Source organism: Mustela erminea, chromosome 2, assembly GCF_009829155.1.
Source record: "Mustela erminea isolate mMusErm1 chromosome 2, mMusErm1.Pri, whole genome shotgun sequence".
Taxonomy (NCBI): domain Eukaryota; kingdom Metazoa; phylum Chordata; class Mammalia; order Carnivora; family Mustelidae; genus Mustela; species Mustela erminea.
Genome location: NC_045615.1, coordinates 161264048 through 161286812, shown reverse-complemented (window position 1 = coordinate 161286812; position 22765 = coordinate 161264048). Strand labels below are relative to the sequence as shown.

The 22765-nt window shown below is 46.0% G+C and overlaps 1 protein-coding gene across 5 annotated transcripts in view; it reads right to left on the bottom strand.

Annotated features, from left to right (window-relative positions):
* Positions 1-22765, bottom strand: part of FRAS1 (Fraser extracellular matrix complex subunit 1) — a 416244-nt gene that overhangs the window by 51613 nt on the left and 341866 nt on the right. For 4 of the 5 annotated variants that reach the window (XM_032334686.1, XM_032334684.1, XM_032334688.1 and 1 more), the window contains 9 exons: positions 21555-21679; positions 21222-21362; positions 19229-19456; positions 17149-17262; positions 8667-8817; positions 7108-7267; positions 4718-4886; positions 2293-2539; positions 704-1048 (listed from right to left, as the gene is read on the bottom strand). In XM_032334686.1, the coding sequence (XP_032190577.1) occupies positions 704-1048; positions 2293-2539; positions 4718-4886; positions 7108-7267; positions 8667-8817; positions 17149-17262; positions 19229-19456; positions 21222-21362; positions 21555-21679 (1680 nt within the window). The remainder of the gene's footprint in view (positions 1-703; positions 1049-2292; positions 2540-4717; positions 4887-7107; positions 7268-8666; positions 8818-17148; positions 17263-19228; positions 19457-21221; positions 21363-21554; positions 21680-22765) is intronic. The other variant, XM_032334685.1, reaches the window with a different exon arrangement.

The window sequence follows — 22765 nt, the reverse complement described above, 5'->3', positions numbered from 1 at the left end:
TGTAACGTTCTCTTTTCTATAGAACATAAACGAGAACGCGGGGAAAGCCGACGGCCCGGTGCCTGGCGTTCCGTAAGGGCCTGGAAATATGAGTTCCCGTGTTCCCTCATTCACCTCCAGACAGGTGAATGGCCTTGACCAGGCGGCTCAGGTCCGCGGGGGCTCAGCGCAGCTGCCGCTCCTTCTGGCGGCACGTCTGCTTGCCGCGTGCGGACGACTTGGACACCGTCGTGGAGCCAAAGGAGGGACGGAGCCTGGGTGGAAGGAATCTGCCCACGGACTGCTTGGGGTGTTATACGAATGCGAAAGTTTCTTTGGTCAGGACACTGAACCTTCGGAATGTATTTGCCCTGGCAGCTGCCTGCACGCTGAATAACTTAGCTCCGTCCTCAACCGATCACAACTTCCGACTTCAGAGGCCAACAGGCTTAGCGTCGTGCCTTCCAGACCACAGAGATCCAGCACGAATCTCTGAGCCGGATCCGTCCCTGCCATCAGAGCCGGGGCAAGGAGAGAGAGCGGAATCCCCGCTCCGCGCTACCTTCCATTCTCGGTCTTAATGCCTATTATAGGTCTCGGGCCGACAGCAGTGCCACTGAGGAACGTCACTCTCAAATGTCTTATGAACATTCTGAGAACTACAAGGAAACTGTCCAAGAACGCGGTCAGGATGTGGGTGATGGGGTCCCAGAGATGCTATTACCTGCATCCTCGCTGACGGTGAAAGCCGTGTTGCCCAGGGATACGGTGGAGGCGTCGTTGGGGCCACTAATGAGCACCTTGGCCGATGCCACCCGTCCAATGCGAGCATTGTTGGAAGCATCTGCCAGGACGATCTCGAACTCCTCTTCTTCTTCATACTCACTGTCATCAATGACCATGACATCACAGGTGGACATGGTGACACCAGGCCCGAATATCACACGGCTGTCAGGAGACAGCCCTCTAGATTTAAAGTCCGAGCCCGATTCTAGAGCATAGAGGCTACTTCCCATAGCTGACTTCGGGACTGTGTAGCAAACTGCAGAAACGATGCTGCTTGAGTCGCCTGAAACACAGACGGTGAGAAAACCAGAGCATTTGAGTGAGTGCGCCACAAATTTTGAAATCTCTGATAATCTGGTAAGCTTGCTTCCCTCTGCCATATTCTATCACTGCTTCTGTTCTGATGCGAACATGAACCCTTCCTGCACTGCAGCTCCTGAAGCCTGTGGGATAAACCACATGAGGCTTTAACATACCCCAGACACTTCACCCAACAATTTAAAATGGATTTCCTGTTCTGTGAATTTTGTGCTCTGTTAATTCACAAGACTCATTGCTCACAATCTAAGACCACAATGGGGAGAAAGATAAGAGACATATTTGGTACTTTAAGTAGCAAAGTAATTGTGTCCCGAAGGTAGCGCTCTGAGCACAGTTCACCGCCTTTCTGAATAAACTTCTGCACTTTAATTCCCAGGGAGAAATCAGCTTGTTTTAAAAAAGAAAAACAAAACAAAATAAAACCTGCCTCTCTGTACAAATGACTTCACTTATTAGTGCTGCCATGTCCCTGGAAGACAGCCTGTTCCGGTCCTGGCTTGCTGGCCCAGAGCAATCAATGGGGCTTGCTTGTTTTCCAAGGGGCATCAGCAAGGGTTTGTGCTATCTATGGTATTTGTTACACGAGTACCCAGTCAGCAGATTCCATAGAAAACCTGACATCATCACTTATAGTCATGTTCGGGCTTTGAATGGGGAATTAATATCCATGAGTTTTAAGGTTTCAGTATTGCACAATCACAAAAGCACATGATCTTTGTTTTGTTTTCAATCCCTCAAGCGTTGCCCTTTCTCCCTCACACACGGCTTACTTCTCATCTGAGCTCTGTACATGACACTCACGTAGGAAAACCTTTAAAAAACCTCCGTCTTCCAAAGCTAAGATGAGAAGCCAGTTCTTACAAACTTCCTTCCTTGACCAAGGCTACTAAATATTTGATAGATTGGGTGATTGATTAAGAATCCTAAACTCATGAATAATTGGCAAGGCCAAATATAACCAGTCTTCCAGTCCCATTAAAGAATAAATGGGAGCGCTAACAACTTGAACTAAGAAGAGAAGCCTCTGATAGTACTCACTAGAGGTAGGACCGTTAGTAGGGTTGTTCTGGGAATTTAAATACGCTAATACACGTAAAGCGCTTACACACAGAAGTTAATATGACACAAGAGCACTTGGCACATAGAATGAACTCGAAAAATGCTAGCTGCTGTTAGAGCTCCTTGTCACCTTTGGCACCAACAGACCTTTTCTTTCAATAGGTGCAAACAGAAAACCAGCGCTCTCGTTGACCTGGTAGGTCTTCTTATCAAACTCTAAGGTGGGCTCGTCCTCAGTGTCATTGATAATGACCTTCGCCTGGGTGAACTCCCCTAATAGGGCGTATGCTGGCATGCTGAGCTCCACGGTGAAACTCTCCACGTTCTCAAACACGTCATCATCGTTGATGACAATGGTGCAGGACTTGGTGTCCTCTCGCTCATCAAACTGCACCTGTCACAAAGCAAATAACAAGGAGTACTACTGTGCCTCGGATTCCCCTGCTTGTCCCCCAAGAGCATCATCGGAAGACAGAGGACCCAAGGCTAATGGCAGAACATTGAATGAAATAGCTGGTCCTTCCACCTCAGCTTCCTGCTGTATCACCTGGAACCCATGGCTACCTCTTCCTACCCATCTACACGTTGGAGAGGATTTACCGCATACGGACCAAGGGATGATGGCATCTCCTACTATTTGGTGACTGTAGAAGGACATGTTGGTAACTACTTATATCTTGTTTTGTTAATTCATTTGGGATAGCAAGAGTCGTTTGATTGCCCAGGTCCCCCTCTATTTGTGGCAAGTTTACCTGGAAAGATTTTTGAACTTGGAGTGTGACATTCTGGCCTTGAGCTGGGTTAGTTTATGAATCTCGACAAATGTCAGATTCCTCATCAGCTAAATAACAATTTCACACACTTACGTCATATATTTACTGGGAGGACTATAAGACACAATGTATTATGGAAGTGAGAAGTATATTTTAAAGCACTGAACGAAGGTGAAATGTCATCCTTATCACCATCACACGCTGCTTACACAACCAAAACTGACACAGAATCCCAGTGTACTGAATGATGGAGTTTGAAGCCACAGAAAGTTACATTACGAACAAGCCAGACTGAATTTTAACTTTATATTTAACTAAATCCCTTGCCATTAAGATGAGCTAGATCTATAATGTAAACAAATTTAGCTCTTTACAAAACAGAGAATTTATTTTAGAGTCACACAATTGTGAACTTGCACGGATTTATTCTGGTTTTACTGTGCAAGATAAAGACAAAACCTTGAAAAGGAACCAGGGTTATAGATTTACCCAAAACTAAAAGGGTAGGAAACAGGCCTGGACCATACTTTGTATAAACTGGGAGAGCTAAAATGTGTAAAATAGTCATAAACCTCTAGGGACACACAAATCTAAAAAATACATAATTTTCATCAGCAGAAAATTACTATCCCATATCTAATCAACTAATCAAATTTAGTTTTACTAAGCTCCCCATTGGAAAACACTCCCAACTAAATGAAACACCCCTAGATCTCTATGTAGTTATAGAACCCACCGCCTTTTGTCTTTCCTGAACAAACACCAGTACGAGCTCTTTCTCATTACTTTGCTAAAAGCCTCCTGGGCTTATATGTTCTTTCCTAATTCCTCATTTAAATTTGACCTCAGACAAGCTAAAATGTCTCAAAGACAGAGCCTGCTCCCCTTACAGAGATTTATGCTGTCATAAGAATAGTGAAATTACTTTGCAAAAACATTGAAGAAATACCTCGTAAGTGCCGGCATTGTCCCATGTGCCAAAGATGACAAACATGGGGTCTCCTGCCATAGAGGAGTCGACTGTGTAAGTCTTCTTCCTTTCTCTTGTGTTCACTCTCTTCTCTCTGTCTGCTTTGTCCCCATCCCCATGCCGGTTCCCACCGCTCTGCTGGAGACCTGTCCAGGCACCTCCACCCAGCGGCTCCCACGGGGACCTCAACACAGCCGCCCCCTCACATCTCAGGCACCTCATGCTTGGCCTGTCCCAAGCACAGTCCAGACCAGCCCCGGTCCAAACCTGCTCCTGGGATGGCGTCCCCCTCCCGGAAAGGGGTGTCACCATCCGTCCCGCTTCTGCCCACCTTCTAATCTGCTGTGAAGTCCCATCAGTTCCCACTCATCTGCTCAACCCGCCACTCGTCTCCAGCTCTGCTTCGTAACCGACGTCACGCGCCCACCGTCTCTCACCCAGCCTGTCCCGAGAGCCTCCCGACCACCCCCACCCTCTCTCTTCCCTTCCTTCAGCTAGAGAAGACAAGCGGAGAGAAAGGCCTTGGATCCGAAAGGCCCCGTGTAGAGCACCACGCCTCGGAGACCGTTTTTGGTCATGAAGCAACATGTAAAGGCTGAGAAGCTAGACAACCCAACTTCTGCAGTGAAAACTTCCCCGAGGAGTAGACAGACGGGGAAGACCTACGCCCTGTGGGAAGGGAAGGCAGGAAAGTCACTCGAGGAAGGGCGCCAACAGAAAGGGAGGTGCGATAAAAATTAGGGAGGCTGCCACACTTGCAACCAGCACGGGGCGGCTGTGGCTGGTGCCTGCTGGCGACCAGCAGTCAGAGGCCCCCTTGCCCACCTACCTGGCCGGCGTACTCCACGTAGTCCTGCTGGCCGCGCTGGGAGCCGACCCTGGAGCTGGAGCTGGCGGTGCCTTGCTCCGTTCGACACAGGACGATGGCGTACTGGTTCAGGTTCCCACTCCTCTGCACTGTGACGCTGACAGACCCCGCTGTCTCACTGACGTTGTAGCTAGAAACACACAAAAAGGCGGTCTCGGATATCCTGGGCTGGGGCTGCGAAGAATCCCCTTGTGGAACGCCTGTCTCTTCAGGTTGATGGTGGTGTCAGGCACCTCAGAGAACAGGACCATTGGCTTCTCGAAGAAGCCGGGTTATAGAGTGGGGAAAGGCGTTCACCTGGGACAGTCACAGCACCGAGGGACCAAGGAGGCTGTGGAGGCGGAATGGTGTCTGCCCCGTTTTCAGAGTGAGTTGAAAGAGATTCAGAAGACGGGCAGCGTGAGGAGCTATGCACTCTGTATTTCAAAACACAGAGGAATGATGATCTCTCCCTAGTGTGGTGGAGCAACTAGAACCATGGCTTCTTAGGAAAGACAGCGGCTTGGAAGGCAGCTGATGTCTTCTCTCAGGTGGGAACCGACTGGACTGGAAACGTGCAAGGGAGTCAGGGAGGTGGCAGGGACAAGAAAATAAGAATGGGGCCTGGGAACAAAGATGTTTAGACAAAGGAGCTTTGCGACACTGGGGAGTGACAAGGTGCTATAGACTAACCCTGTCCCCCAGATTCACATGTCGAAATCCTACCTCCAATGTGCTGATGTTTGGGAGGTGATTAGGTCATGAGGGGAGAGCCCTCGTGAATGGGATTGGTGCTCTGAGACAAGAGGTCCCACGGAGCTCCCTGGTCCTTCCACCACGTGGGGACACAAGGGGACAACAGCTGCCTCTGAACCAGGAAGAGGTTCCTCAGTAGACACCGAATCTGTCAGCACCTTGATCTAGGACTTCCCAGCCTCCAGGACTATGAGGAATAAATTTCTGCTGTTTATAAGCCATCTAGGCTGTGGCATTCTGTTAGAACAGCTCAAACAGACTAAGACACAGGGTTAACTTAGCTGCTGCTATGAGTTTGTATTGCTTTGGCAGGTAGAAGACAAACTGTCCATGAGCGACTGGGGCCCGAGCTGGGCCTTGTTTTTCATCACCGAGGCAGAGTATTGGGCTGGGGCTTCTGTCTTGTTGTGGTGTGGGCTGCCAGCAAAGTGCCTCTGATGGGTCAGTCCTCAGTGCCAGCGTTGGGACACTCTGTGCGATTCAGCCTATTAAACGTTGGCGGGCTGTCCAGAAAAAGTGATCAGACTGTCCACTTATTTAATTGTTAAGGAGATACAAACAAGAGGGTAATAACAGCAAAATGTGTGTGTGTTTGTGTGTGTGTGCGTATGTCTATATATGTATAGACATACACACATATATACACACACATTTACATGCATACACACATTCATACGTGTATATATAAACATACACACATACACACACACACACACTGAATATAATATTCCACTAAATTCTCTGAGTCTGTGTGATTAAGAGTGGACAGCCCAGGTCTAGGGCACATGAAATCAAGTTTGTATGTTATCCCCCGACCTCCATTCCAATGTCCATCTGAATTATCATGAACTTGCTTTCTTAGAATAGTGAGTCTCTGAAATGTAGACTTAAAGAATTATTTGCTCCACAAAATTATAATTCTAGTTATAATGTGACCTTTAAAATCAGTACTGTGCTTGCCTACCTTTACCAAAACTGGTGTCTGTCTGCCTCTCAACACCCTCCCCCCCAACCCAAAGACTACAAAAACACCTTAGAGAGTATCTATATTAAGCTATGAATCTGTCCCAAAGGACATATAATCCTATGAACACCAAAGGAGCTAGGGGAGAACACGAGCCCGAGAACAGAGAAGCTAGAGGGCCCGGCCCAGACGCTCTTATCATGCGGCAGTGACTACTTTCAGCCAGTATTGATTGTGTATTTCGTTTCTTATCAGTTCTACTGGATTACCTTTGAAAACCTGAAGCAAAAACACTTGTAGGAGACGCACTACAGCACAATGGTTAAGAGCACTGAGTTTCAGTCTTAGCTTCACTGCTTATTAGCTATGTGACTTCGGGTCAATTAGTTAACCTCTCTCCGCCTCCATTGCTTTGTTCTTGCGGGGACAACAGCACCGCTTCACAATTGCAAGTATTAAACAAGACGATATATGTCAAGTGCCTGGTACGTTTAGTATTAAAAAACATTTGATGACATTAATTATTTTTATTATCATTATCTCCTGCCACCACCACCATCAGATGGCCAGAGCAGACGCCCACGTATTTCGATCTGATCTCCTCCGCTTGCCTGATACACTTCTCAAGAACAAACACCAACAACCCCTGTACCTGGTGTATTTAAAGCTGATGAGGGACCACTGGACATGGAAGACATTGTCGCTGACCACATTGGGTTTACTGTCCTTCACCAGAAACTGAAAACTATCCATCATCTCACGGATCTTGTCCTCGTGTAACACGTAACGGATCAATCCCAAGTTCACATCCTCTGTGAGAAAAAACACAGTATGAATTTACCCAGGGAGGGAAAGACTGCCTCATAGATTACATGCTGACATACCCAGCTTATTCTTCTAATGGGTTGAAGACAGAACTTAATTTCCCAGGAACCAAAAGTGATAGTAGTCTTAAAAATAAATAAGTGTGTCTGCCAGATTTTAAAATAAAACCCCATAGCTCCATGTGACAAAGAGCTGTCTTTATCCAGGAAATACCGCGATGCTATTGTAAAATAAGAATCCCAGGATCATGGCAAAAAAGTACCTTAATGAGTCTCTTTGGAATTCTAAAGGCAAATCTGAGAGCTGGCAAAGAGTCTTTGACTCCATCCTTTGGGCACACATGCTCACACTCACCCCTACTTCTTTCTAAATAAAGTTCTTTGAAGGTATGTGCTAATATGGGAAGCTGGGGTGGAATTAAAACAGCCTCCACACATGGCACCTATTGAAGTTTCTCTTCTAGGAGAGAACATAAGACTGGGAACAGGGAGACAAGGGAAATACGGTGCATGAGTTGTAAGGGGCAGTTTTTGCAATGACAGTTCAAGGTCAGGTCCATCCTCAAAAGAAGCCTGCAAGAGTCTGACATGCTTATAAGACTACTAAAATACAGGGATGCCTGGGTGCTCAGTCAGGTAAGTGTCTGCCTCCAGCTCAGGTCATGATCCCAGGGTCTTGGGATCGAGTCCCGCATCGGGCTCCTTGCCCAGCGGGCAGCCTGTTCTCTCTCTGCCTCTGCCTGCACTTCTGCCTGCTTGTGCATGTCTCTGAAAAATAAATTAATAAAATCTTAAAAAAAAAAAAAGACTACTAAAATACAAAATGGTCCACTTGATGTGATTCAAAATAGGAAAATACTTCTGTTGAGTAATGCACCCCTGTTGATTTTAATTTCTTTGCTGAGGACTTAAGAAACCCATGACCCTTCGAGAACAAAATTAAGCCACAAAGGATCACAGATATTTCATCAAGTATGGTTGTTGTTTTTGTTCTTTGTTTTGAAAGAAAACCAAGCATGTTGCACGCTTGAAACTAATTGAACATTGGTGTCAACCATGCTTCAGTTAAAAAAAGAAGAAGAAAACCAATCAACATCATGGGATCATTCCACTAAATCTCCCCAAAACCTAAAACAATCTGGGAACGGAGCAAGCATGGTAAAGACAATTTTGTTTTCCTTTTGCCATAACTGAGAATATTAGGAAAAAGAAATCAGGAGAAGTAAAAATCCGGAGTTGGATGGTAAGACACTAAACGATCTATTTGTCTGCAAATAAATGACTTGAGGGTAAGTAGCTGGAAGTGGTTGTGAGAAACATCTGGAAGGCGGGGAAAGTTAGCAGCGATTTCTCCCGTCTCTCGGCTCCCATCTCCGGTTCTCCTCACCCTGTGTGAAGGTGACAGCAGCTCTGTCCGGCTGTAGCTTGTTCTCCACGTAGCCGTGTTTGGGGCCGGCTGTTATCTCATAGACGAGGTGCTGGTCCTCTGTGTCTGGGTCCATGGTCAGCAGTTCCTTCTTGGTGATCAAGTTGGTTGCCTGGAATAGAAACCCATTAAATTTAATTCCTGACGTGGGAATAAAGCCAGACCGAGACCCTCGGACTCTGAATTAATTCAGTTCAACAATGATTTACTGAGTGCATTTACTGCATGGAAAACTCTGCCAGGATGGAAGAGGCCACGAGGACTGCAGCCGTCTCAGCCTCTGGCCTTGGGATGCTCACACTTGACTGGAAAAGAACGAACGGCTCCTGAGCCAGGGTGTTGTGGCAAGAGCTGTACTGGGAGATACAAAGAGGACTGTACCCTTCTGGGGATGGGAGACATGAATGCCATCGGGATCGGAGAAGGGATCTGAGGGGGCGGATTTGAGTTTGGCCTTTAAGGAAGGTTTGAACGTTGGAAATAATGATTAACTACAGGGAATGTGGCCATGTTATAGCCCATTACAATTCTTGAAATTGAGTAAGATAGATATATGATACCCCAATATTGCCCAAATATACTGGCTAAACTGTAAGTCACTCACTCACTCATTCATTCATTCAACAAATATTTAGTAAGAGTAAAATGGTCTGAAAGAAAAAGAGGGTGGTAAACAGTATTAAATAATAATAGATCTAGTAAGGGGCACCTGCGTGGCTCAGTGGGTTGAGCCTCTGCCTTTGACTCAGGTCATGATCCCAGGGTCCTGGGATGGAGCCCCACATCGGGTTCTCTGTTCAGCAGGGAGCCTGCTTCCCCCTCTCTCTGCCTGCCTCTCTGCCTGCTGTGATCTCTCTATCTCTATCAAATAAGTAAATAAAATATTTAAAAAAAATAATGGATCTAGTAAAACAAGCACAGGTGTGTGACCTTTGGACTTGGCAAAATAAAGGTCATTATTGACTTTGGTTAAGAGTCATTGCGATAGGATAGAAGGGAGAAGTAGAAAACCATCTGGAGAATGTTGAGAAGAGAAGGGGGTGGTTCTGAATATGAGGAAGAAAACCAAATAAGGGATGAGAGGAAGCTGTAGTAAGTTAAAAAACCCCAAGCAGTTCTTTTTTTTTTTTTAATGCTTCTTATTTCTTTTTTATTTTTTTATTTTTTTTTATTTTTTATAAACATATATTTTTATTCCCAGGGGTACAGGTCTGTGAATCACCAGGTTTACACACTTCACAGCACTCACCAAAGCACATACCCTCCCCAATGTCCATAATCCCACCCCCTTCTCCCAACCCCCCTCCCCAGCAACCCTCAGTTTGTTTTGTGAGATTAAGAGTCACTTATGGTTTGTCTCCCTCCCAATCCCATCTTGTTTCATTGATTCTTCTCCTACCCATTTAAGCCCCCATGTTGCATCACCACTTCCTCATATCAGGGAGATCATATGATAGTTGTCTTTCTCTGCTTGACTTATTTCGCTAAGCATGATACGCTCTAGTTCCATCCACGTCGTCGCAAATGGCAAGATTTCATTTCTTTTGATGGCTGCATAGTATTCCATTGTGTATATATACCACATCTTCTTGATCCATTCATCTGTGGATGGATATCTAGGTTCTTTCCATAGTTTGGCTATTGTGGACATTGCTGCTATAAACATTCGGGTGCACGTGCCCCTTTGGATCACTACGTTTGTATCTTTAGGGTAAATACCCAGTAGTGCAATTGCTGGGTCATAGGGCAGTTCTATTTTCAACATTTTGAGGAACCTCCATGCTGTTTTCCAGAGTGGCTGCACCAGCTTGCATTCCCACCAACAGTGTAGGAGGGTTCCCCTTTCTCCGCATCCTCGCCAGCATCTGTCATTTCCTGACTTATTGATTTTAGCCATTCTGACTGGTGTGAGGTGATATCTCATTGTGGTTTTGATTTGTATTTCCTTGATGCCGAGTGATATGGAGCACTTTTTCATGTGTCTGTTGGCCATCTGGATGTCTTCTTTGCAGAAATGTCTGTTCATGTCCTCTGCCCATTTCTTGATTGGATTATTTGTTCTTTGGGTGTTGAGTTTGCTAAGTTCTTTATAGATTCTGGACACTAGTCCTTTATCTGATATGTTGTCTGCAAATATCTTCTCCCATTCTGTCAGTTGTCTTTTGATTTTGTTAACTGTTTCCTTTGCTGTGCAAAAGCTTTTGATCTTGATGAAATCCCAATAGTTCATTTTTGCCCTTGCTTCCCTTGCCTTTGGCATTGTTCCTAGGAAGATGTTGCTGCGGCTGAGGTCGAAGAGGTTGCTGCCTGTGTTCTCCTCAAAGATTTTGATGGATTCCTTTCGCACATTGAGGTCCTTCATCCATTTTGAGTCTATTTTCGTGTGTGGTGTAAGGAAATGGTCCAATTTCATTTTTCTGCATGTGGCTGTCCAATTTTCCCAGCACCATTTATTGAAGAGGCTGTCTTTTTTCCATTGGACAGTCTTTCCTGCTTTATCGAAGATTAGTTGACTGTAGAGTTGAGGGTCTATTTCTGGGCTCTCTATTCTGTTCCATTGATCTATGTGTCTGTTTTTGTGCCAGTACCATGCTGTCTTGATGATGACAGCTTTGTAATAGAGCTTGAAATCCAGAATTGTGATGCCACCAACTTTGGCTTTCTTTTTCAATATCCCTTTGGCTATTCGAGGTCTTTTCTGGTTCCATATAAATTTTAGAATTATTTGTTCCATTTCTTTGAAAAAGATGGATGGTACTTTGATAGGAATTGCATTAAATGTGTAGATTGCTTTAGGTAGCATAGACATATTCACAATATTTATTCTTTCAATCCAGGAGCATGGAACATTTTTCCATTTCTCTGTGTCTTCCTCAATTTCTTTCATGAGTACTTTATAGATTTCTGAGTATAGATTCTGTGCCTCTTTGGTTAGGTTTATTCCTAGGTATCTTATGGTTTTGGGTGCAATTGTAAATGGGATTGACTCCTTAATTTCTCTTTCTTCTGTCTTGTTGTTGGTGTAGAGAAAGGCAACTGATTTCTGTGCATTGATTTTATATCCTGACACTTTCCTGAATTCCTGTATAAGTTCTAGCAGTTTTGGAGTGGAGTCTCTTGGGTTTTCCACATATAGTATCATATCATCTGCGAAGAGTGATAATTTGACTTCTTCTTTGCCGATTTGGATGCCTTTAATTTCCTTTTGTTGTCTGATTGCTGAGGCTAGGACCTCTAGTACTATGTTGAATAGCAGTGGTGATAATGGACATCCCTGCCGTGTTCCTGACCTTAGAGGAAAAGCTTTCAGTTTTTCTCCATTGAGAATGATATTTGCGGTGGGTTTTTCATAGATGGCTTTGATGATATTGAGGTATGTGCCCTCTATCCCTACACTTTGAAGAGTTTTGATCAAGAAGGGATGCTGTACTTTGTCAAATGCTTTTTCAGCATCTATTGAGAGTATCATATGGTTCTTGTTCTTTCTTTTATTGATGTGTTGTATCACATTGGCTGATTTGCGGATGTTGAACCAACCTTGCAGCCCTGGAATAAATCCCACTTGGTCGTGGTGAATAATCCTTTTAATGTACCGTTGAATCCTATTGGCTAGTATTTTGTTGAGTATTTTCGCATCTGTGTTCATCAAGGATATTGGTCTATAGCTCTCTTTTTTGATGGGATCCTAGTCTGGTTTTGGGATCAAGGTGATGCTGGCCTCATAAAATGAGTTTGGAAGTTTTCCATCCATTTCTATTTTTTGGAACAGTTTTAGGAGAATAGGAATTAGTTCTTATTTAAATGTTTGGTAGAATTCCCCCGGGAAGCTGTCTGGCCCTTGGATTTTGTTTGTTTGGAGATTTTTAATGACTGTTTCAATCTCCTTACTGGTTATGGGTCTGTTCAGGCGTTCTATTTCTTCCTGGTTCAGTTGTGGTAGTTTATATGTTTCTAGGAATGCATCCATTTCTTCCAGATTGTCAAATTTGTTGGCGTAGAGTTGCTCATAGTATGTTCTTATAATAGTTTGTATTTCTTTGGTGTTAGTTGTGATCTCTCCTCTTTCATTCATGATTTTATTTATTTGGGTCCTTTCTCTTTTCTTTTTGATAAGTCGGGCCAGGGGTTTATCAATTTTATTAATTCTTTCAAAGAACCAGCTCCTAGTTTCGTTGATTTGTTCTATTGTTTTTTTGGTTTCTATTTCATTGATTTCTGCTCTGATCTTTATGATTTCTCTTCTCCTGCTGGGCTTAGGGTTTCTTTCTTGTTCTTTCTCCAGCTCCTTTAGGTGTAGGGTTAGGTTGTGTACCTGAGACCTTTCTTGTTTCTTGACAAAGGCTTGTACCGCTATATATTTTCCTCTCAGGACTGCCTTTGTTGTGTCTCACAGATTTTGAACCATTGTATTTTCATTATCATTTGTTTCCATGATTTTTTTCAATTCTTCTTTAATTTCCCGGTTGACCCATTCATTCTTTAGAAGGATGCTGTTAATCTCCATGTATTTGGGTTCTTTCCAAACTTCCTTTTGTGGTTGAGTTCTAGCTTCAGAGCATTGTGGTCTGAAAATATGCAGGGAATGATCCCAATCTTTTGATACCGGTTGAGTCCTAATTTAGGACCGAGGATGTGATCTGTTCCGGAGAATGTTCCATGTGCACTAGAGAAGAATGTGTATTCTGTTGCTTTGGGATGAAAAGTTCTGAATATATCTGTGATGTCCATCTGGTCCAGTGTGTCGTTTAAGGCCTTTATTTCCTTGCTGATCTTTTGCTTGGATGATCTGTCCATTTCAGTGAGGGGAGTGTTAAAGTCCCCTACTATTATTGTATTGTTGTTGATGTGTTTCTTTGATTTTGTTATTAATTGGTTTATATAGTTGGCTGCTCCCACGTTGGGGGCATAGATATTTAAAATTGTTAGATCTTCTTGTTGGACAGACCCTTTGAGTATGATATAGTGTCCTTCCTCATCTCTTATTATAGTCTTTGGCTTAAAATCTAATTGATCTGATATAAGGATTGCCACTCCTGCTTTCTTCTGATGTCCATTAGCATGGTAAATTCTTTTCCACCCCCTCACTTTAAATCTGGAGGTGTCTTCGGGCTTAAAATGAGTTTCTTGGAGGCAACATATAGATGGGTTTTGTTTTTTTACCATTCTGATACCCTGTGTCTTTTGACAGGGGCATTTAGCCCATTAACATTCAGGGTAACTATTGAGAGATATGAATTTAGTGCCATTGTATTGCCTGTAAGGTAACTGTTACTGTATATGGTCTCTGCTCCTTTCTGATCTACCACTTGTAGGCTCTCTCTTTGCTTAGAGGACCCCTTTCAAGATTTCCTGTAGAGCTGGTTTGGTGTTTGCAAATTCTTTCAGTTTTTGTTTGTCCTGGAAGCTTTTAATCTCTCCTTCTATTTTCAATGATAGCCTAGCTGGATATAGTATTCTTGGCTGCATGATTTTCTCGTTTAGTGCTCTGAAAATATCATGCCAGCTCTTTCTGGCCTGCCAGGTCTCTGTGGATAAGTCAGCTGCCAATCTAATATTTTTACCATTGTATGTTACAGACTTCTTTTCCCGGGCTGCTTTCAGGATTTTCTCTTTGTCACTGAGACTTGTAAATTTTACTATTAGGTGACGGGGTGTGGGCCTATTCTTATTGATTTTGAGGGGCATTCTCTGAACCTCGTTCCCTTTGCCATATTGGGGAAATTCTCCCCAATAATTCTCTCCAGTATACCTTCTGCTCCCCTCTCTCTTTCTTCTTCTTCTGGAATCCCAATTATTCTAATGTTGTTTCGTCTTATGGTGTCACTTATCTCTCAAATTCTCCCCTCGTGGTCCAGTAGCTGTTTGTCCCTCTTTTGCTCAGCTTCTTTATTCTCTGTCATTTGGTCTTCTATATCACTAATTCTTTCTTCTGCCTCATTTATCCTAGCAGTGAGAACCTTCATTTTTGATTGCACCTCATTAATAGCTTTTTTTATTTCAACTTGGTTAGATTTTAGTTCTTTTATTTCTCCAGAAAGGGCTTTTATATCTCTCGAGAGGGTTTCTCTAATATCTTCCATGCCTTTTTCGAGCCCGGCTAGAACCTTGAGAATTGTCATTCTGAACTCTAGATCTGACATATTACCAATGTCTGTATTGATTAGGTCCCTAGCCTTTGGTACTGCTTCTTGTTCTTTTTTTTGTGGTGAATTTTTCCATCTTGTCATTTTATCCAGATAAGAGTATATGAAGGAGCAAGTAAAATACTAAAAGGGTGGCAACAACCCCAGGAAAATATGCTTTAACCAAATCAGAAGAGATCCCAAATCGTGAGGGGGGAGAAAGGGGATAAAAAGAGGTTCAAAAAGGAAGAAAGAAAAAAAAAAGAAAAAAGGAAAAAAAAAAAAGAAAGAAAAGAATTTAAAAAAAAGATAACGAATAAAGAAAAATATAAAAAAGAAAAAATATATATATTAGATAAACTAGTTAAAAAACGTTAAAAAGGAAAAGGGTAAAAGTTAAAAAAAAATTTTACCAGAAGACAAGAAAAAAAAAACAAAAATGAAAAAGAAAAAAAATTAAATTAACTGCAAGACTAAAAAAAAATCACAGGGAGAAAGCCATGAATTCCATGCTTTGCTTTCTCCTCCTCTGGAATTCTGCTGCTCTCCTTGGTATTGAAACCGCAGTCCTTGGTAGGTGAACTTGGTCTCGGCTGGATTTCTTGATGATCTTCTGGGGGAGGGGCCTGGTGTAGTGATTCTCAAGTGTCTTTGCCCCAGGCGGAATTGCACCGCCCTTACCAGGGGCCGGGCTGAGTAATCCGCTCGGGTTTGCTTTCAGGAGCTTTTGTTCCCTGAGCGCTTTCCGTAGAGTTCCGGAGGGCGGGAATACAAATGGCGGCCTCCTGGTCTCCGGCCCGGAGGAGCCGAGAGCCCGGGGCCCCACTCCTCAGTGTGCCCTCAGAGAACAGCGCCCAGTTACTCCCGTCTGCCTGACCTCCGGCCGCGCTCCGAGCTCACCGGGCCTGCGACCGGTTCAAGGTAACCCCGAGCTGCGAGCTTACTGTCGGCTCTGTCTCTGCAGCCGGCTTTCCCGTTCCAATACCTGCAAGCTCTGCGACACTCAGACACTCCCGATCCTTCTGTGACCCTGCGGGACCTGAGGCCACGCTGACCCTGCGTGGGCTTCGCCCCGTTTAGCCTCTGGAGCGATGTCCCTCAGCGGAACAGACTTTTAAAAGTCCTGATTTTGTGCGCCGTTGCTCCGCCGCTTGCCGGGAGCCGGCCCCTCCCCCCGGGGTCTATCTTCCCGTCGCTTTGGATTCACTTCTCCGCCGGTCCTACCTTTCAGAAAGTGGTTGTTTTTCTGTTTCCAGAATTGCTGTTCTTCTTCTCTTCGATCTGCCGATGGATTTGCAGGTGTTTGCAGTCTTTAGATAAGCTATCTAGCTGATCTCCGGCTAGCTGAAGTAGTCTCAGCCTGCTACTTCTCCACCATCTTGACTCCTCCGGTCTACCCCAAGCAGTTCTATAGAAAGCTACAGCATAGAAGCTGCTCATACAGATGACTGATCAGCTCCATGGAGATGAGAAAATCCATATCCTAGAGGGAATACCCCTCACAAAAGAAAAATCAGCTCTTGAGCTGAAGAAGTGTGTGTGTTTGGGTGAGGATGTGGATTTAATGCTTGACAGGTCACCGGGTAAGAATCATGGCTTACCTTAAAATGACAAAACTGGGATTTAGGAGCAGAAAGGAATTTCTAAACTAGAAGTCCTCTGAGGATACTCACCTACCAAATACCCACTTCTTTCCCATCTATGGAAAATTCCAGATATTCCCCGAAACCCATCCTCCCCTTCTTCTAGTTAACAAACTTCTAGCTAAGCCAGCGAGAGACTCTATTCTCAGCCTCTCCGATGCAACAGACGGAGCCATAGAACCAAATTCTTGCCAGAATAATGTGAGCACAAGTGATGTGTTTCATTTCTGTATCACCTGCTTCAAACGAAGTTCCCTGCCCTCTGCTTCCCTGTTCTCTTCTTCCCATGGGCGGGAACCTCGAGGAGCCGCCAAGGAATGTAGACTCTGCTGTTCAACAGCAGCAACCCAGGGACGTCAGAATAGTGAGACAGAAGGAATCTGGTCTCTGAAAGGTCATGCAGAGCCCAGGACTGCCCACTTACTGCCACTGCATATGTGAGAGAAAAAACAAACGTGTACCTTGTTCGAGCTTCTGTCTTTTGGGGGTCATTTTGTAAGAACATCTCAAACTATATACAATCCTAACCAAACTCATGGAGCTGGCCCGTCTTAGGAAAATCAGGTCCCTTAGGGAGGGGTAAACACGAGTCGAACTGAGCTTCTATCTCCATGTGGTCACCAATCAGGACTTTGCCCACATTGGTTCACGTGAGTGTGGCAGACGGACAGGCCTTACCTTGCCATCCATGTACTCGAGCCACTGGAGCCCCAGGTTGGTGACAATTCTAGGAGTGCCATCATCCACAGGGAGGATGTCTACTTGGAAATGCTGAGGAGCCGCTGTCTTAACCTGTGGGGGAAGCCAAAAGAGAAAAGTAATCATTCAAGGACATCTGAAATATGTCATGTCCTACCATATCCAAAGCCGGATCTCCCGACATCCGTTGGCACCTCCGAATGGGCAGCCATGCCAGTGTCCTTGCTTATCACCCTTGGCATGGGGCACAAAGAACGCTGATGGGTCAAGTGGGGACAACGTGAGAAGCAAAGTTGACTTTCACACACCCACGCGCATTCCTTAGTTGGGTTCAATATTGCCCTGGGGTGAAACAGCAAACAGTATTTTCCTTTCAATAACTCTTGCCTAAATTTTCAGGAGCGGTAGACTGATCTGACCATTCATAGGCTAATGTCAACAGCTCCAGGTGGGATTCTGCCAGGTGTGAGCAGAAATTCCAGGGGAGGATATTTTCTTTCCTTTTTTTTTTTTTCTGCGAGAGAACTGTCCATATGGGGGGGAGGGGCAGAGGAAAGCATCTGTGGGACCAGTGAAAAGAACCTGGTCTAGAATTGCATTCTCATGCAGACACATGCACACACACACACACACACACACACACACACACGGCATGTATGTGGCAAGTCCGGCCCAAAACCTCTGTTTCTGGGAGGTTAGGCACGCGCCAGCACGCAGGGCAGTGAGATGCCGGCTTCTCGGTCTTCAGCAACCCTTCTAAATAATTTCCACGTCAAAAATAGTACAGTCCCTCTGGAGACCCACCATGACCTTTTATGTTTACCAGAGAGGAAGCCCTTTTGCTGATTCATCCTGAAATCTCTCCTCTCTTCTGAAAGTCAAATGAAGGGGGGAGCAGCCACGGTTCAGAAGAGAAAAAATAAAAACGATGAGCTGCCAGGTGGTGAAGCCGTGCGGACACCAGGATGGCCGGAGATCCCAAGAGCCGTTTCACGGACACCTGGGCCAGCAGAGAATGACCTTCGTTCGGACGGTCGCTAGAGGATGCGGGCGATCTTGCATCCAGGAACGCAATCGTTCCCAGTCAGCATCCGGGTAGGAAAGGACCGCCCAGGGCCGAGGGGCTGACCCTTCTGGGGTCCAGAAACACAGCAGGGCGGGAGCGCTTGCTCAGGCACACTGCTTCGGAGCCAGACACGGACGTGCGAGTGCGGGCGGTCCTCGGGCCCACCTGTCAGCGCAGGCGCCGTTGTTGCCAGAGGAGGGCGAGGACCCCCCAGAGACCCGGCTGAGGAAGGAAGCAGCGAGGAAAAACGGCGGGGATGGGGATGGAGAGGCCACCTTCAAGTTTCTTCCGGACACGTGAACCTTGGAAGGGAGGGATTCTCTTAGGGAAGGAAAGCTCTGACAAAAACTGCAGGAGCTCAAGGGAAAAACAGCTTCACCTGTTTCACCAGCTGGTCCCAAAAGGACGACAGGGGTGGTGACCTACGACGGTATTACAGCCGGAGCCCTACGTTGCCTGTGTAAGGCACTGGGCCAAGTGCTCAACGAGCAGCAGAACGACAGACACCCCCCCATTTTACAGACATCTCAGCCAGTTCGTGAGAAAACCAGAATTTCAATCAGTGTCTCTCAGAGGCGAAAGCCATACTCCTAACCAGGTTGTTCTTCATGAGACTGAAAAACTCTGGCTGGCTGAGGGCACACGTAAAAGAGAAAGACAATCTGGAATCCTTTGAGATTAGCTACTCGAATTAGATGAAAGCAAGCTGAAATGCGTCAACGCTGGGCCAAAGGGACAGAGAAACAATGACCGTCACAGGAACAATCCGTCACCCTTCGTCGTGACCTTTGATCCTTAGACTGACTGAAGCTGGTGACTGCTGTGGTACCCATTTCACAGATGAAAAGCTGAGGCTTCGGAAACTTAACCAGCTTGCCCAGGCCCGATGAGAGACAGAATAAAACAATGCTATTCCCGGCTGAGAAATGCCCCGTTCGGCTTCCGGACGACCTCCGGCGCACTCGGCCTCTCTCCCCGCCGGCGGCGCCTCACCTCTTTCCCTCCTTCCTCAACGATAAAGAAGGGGTTTGTCCCGTCCGCCACGGTGAAGGTGAACCGGTCTCTGAGGGAGCTGCTGCCGTCGTGGCTGTAGCTAACCCGCTTCTGGTAGATGTCTTCCATGGTGAAGGTGGACGCGGGCCAGAAGCGCTGCCCGTTGCTGGTCCGCTCGACGGTGCCGTGCTGCGGGGGCTGCACAAGGCTGAACGTGACCGACTCGGCCTGTCCAGGAGGAGAAGGGAAGTTCGTGACAGAAACCAGATTTGTTTGGATTCGAAGATTTATTTATTTATTTGGCGGGCAGGGGAGGGGCAGAGGGCGAGAAGCCTCACGCGGGCCCCCTGCTGGGCGTCGAGCCCAACCTCGGCCTCGATCCCACAACTCCCGCGACCCTGACCTGAGCCAAAACCAAGAGTTGGATGCTCGACGGCCTGAGCCACCCGGTGCCCCAAACCACACTTGTGCGGGACAGCCAGCGGGCAGTCAAGGGTGGTCAGACCCAAAGACGTTTATGAAGTAAGAATTGCATTTTCTTTAGACATACCAAAAATATAACCAAGGAGAGAAACTGTATTGGGTATTACACTTGAACTTACGTTCTGGTGCCTTCTGGGGTGAGACTAAGACATTCAAATTTGTCTTTTAGGGGTCATAGGGGAAAACCTGAATTTTTTACCTCTGCTAGGGCAACGGGAGCTAGACCTTTTATAACTACTCATTTCCTTCCCAACTACCCCCCTCCAACACTTTTCCAAAATTCTCAAATCTAGAATCCCATATGCATCAAACAGAAGCTAATTTCCCATTTCTAATTGCAGCTTCGAGGGTGAGATGCAGAAGGAAAAATAAAAGATGTAGAAAACCACGCTCAAGCCTTCGCAGTGACTTGCCACCGACCTAGAATAAAATGCAAAGGCCTGACCTGGGCCAGCGAGGCCCTCCTCCGCGACCTGGCGGCAGGGTTCCGCTCTGGCTGCCTTCTTTCCTCCTGTTTGCTCCCCAGTATGGGCCTCTTTGCTCGTTTGTTGTGACTCCAAGGTTCCAAGCACACTTGACCACAGGGCCTTTGTGCTCCTGGTTTTGCTCCGAGAGTAACTCAGATAACTGCGTCGCTTGCTTCCACTTCATGTTATTTCTGCTCGACTATCACTCCTCCGAGACTTGTCCGACCATCCGTCTACAATAACGCACCCCCAGCCTCCCTCTCCTTTACTTGCTTTGTCTTTTAATTCACAGCCCTCATCATCTCCGACACGGTATTACATGTTCTTTCTTGACGGTTCCCCTAACCGAAGGCTGAAAACTCCCTAAGGCTGGAGCTGGGGTTGATCACAGCCCCGTCCTTAGCATCTGGAGCGCAGGCTGGCACGTACCAGGTGATCAGTGTTTTGAGAAGAAGTGACAGATCGAGTGCGGCGCAGGGAAGGGGAAGAGAATGACGGACACGGCGATGGCCCTCCGTGAGGGCGAAGTCAGGCCTAAGGTTAGACTCCGGAAGCATCGCGAGGATAAGAGTTCAGTCTCTACGTGCCCTGTTTTACTGAATAAAGCCTACTTCTTGGAGGAAGTGCAAATCGCAATATTCCATGGTCATTCAGAGAAGTCTGAATGAAGGAGGTAAAAGGTAGGAAAAATGACTAGGTGCCCCAAACCCTTGCTTGCTTCAATAAGAAAGAATAAAAAAACTGGCTGAAAGGTCATCTAATTTTCTATGAATCACGTAAAAAACAATCAGCATGTTAAGGGATTGCTCCCGGTAATCAGGGGAGAGAATGAATGTATCTAGGAGTTCAGAAAGGATTTAAAAACAATTTGATCTCAAGTATATTAGCTTCTCTTTTCCAGAAGGCCCCAGTGTCCTCTGATTTCTAACCTCTCAAGGATGCTTGCACTAACCTCGCTACTCTGCCCTACCCCCGGGGACACAGATTCCCAGTGTGACAGATCAGCCCTCATGCAGCCAGGGAACCGAGGGGATTGCTTTTACCTCCGTGTCTGCATCCACCGCCTCGAGCTCAAACTCGGTGATGGTCTTCCTCACGCCCTCCTGTACCCGCAGGCCCAGGTTCCGTACAACAGGGAGCGAATCGTCCACAGGGCGTATGGTGATGTGGAAAGTCTGGGTCACCTAAACGGCAGAAAGTGCAGGTGGGACACCTGTCCCCTGCACCCACCTAAACAGAAGGTAGGTGCTCTCTCTGCACTATTTTTGGGTGAGAGCAGGGGGGAGTGAAGCTCGCAGAGTTGCTTTGCACACTCCCTTCAACGAAGACTTCCGAATCAGAACCCGTTCCCGGAGGGGACGGAGTGCCTTGCCTACCTCACTGATGCCATCGGAGAGCGTAAAGCCGAAGGCGTCGGAGTGTTTCTCGGCGTCGCTGGAGTGGACGTACTGAATGCTGCGTGAAGTCAGGTCAGCTTGAGTAAAGGAGCGGACCCGGGTACCTGGCAGAAGGGGAAGCGAGAACCAGAGGAAGGATGTCCGAACGCTGGCCATACTTCTAATGCCAGAGAAACGCAGTGCTCTCACCTGACGGAGCCCTTGGATCTCGTTTATAGCATTTATGTGCTTCTCTGAGAACCTGTGCTAGAGTCCTGTGTGTACCTTCTTCCCTACCACAGCGTATGCTCCGTGGGAGCACGTGTTAACTTAACTATCTGGCTTCCGCTATGCGCCAAGCCAACAGCAGGCGCTCAATAAATGTTCCTCTCCTTTCTCTGGGGGTTTACGTGTGCAGGTCAAATCTGTGAAACACAGAGCCATTGCCTTAGTCTCCAAACTCCTCTCTGCTAAGTTTTATATGCCCCCATGGCCTCATCGTCCCTTCTGGAAACCTGTCCTAATTTTTAATATTGTGGGATGGTTTTGCTTTCGAACACTGGAGTCTTGGGCTTGGCTACACATAAGTTTTCTCTGTGACTGGTGAGCCTGGCATCCGTGACTTCATTGGATATTCTGCAAGGTCCCTTTTATCTCTCTGGTCCATGATTTCCAGCTTCTCATGCACCACCTGGGCCAGGCTGGCAGTTACAAAACCTTACTGCTTACTGTGGGGCAGGCGCGATCATTCTACCTCAACTCTTAAGTGACCTAGAACACCAGCATCCTTTCATAACACGATAAAGAGGATGCATGTTACATTTTTTTCCGACTTGTTTTAAAAGTTAAAAAAAAAAACTTAAGTGATTTTTAGATAATGTCAACATAGCTCACAAATGAGTAACATCTTATGTTTTTCAACGTCCTGCAACATTTAGCAAAACAGCCCAGAATTCTTGCTTCTATCTTAGGGCTTCTGTGGCTCATGGTCTGTGCCAGCCAAGACTGAGACAAAACCACATCTTTAATTCCTTCAGTGCAAATTCCCTCTTTCCGATTCTGGGTGTTGGATTATTAATCCCTTGAATCTAGTCCTTTGGTTTGGTCCTGAAATTCATTTGCTGCTTCCTGGGACATATTATATGTTACTGTTAATCCTGGCAAAACCAGTCTGGCTTTTCAGGTAAAACAAACAAACAAACAAAAACAAA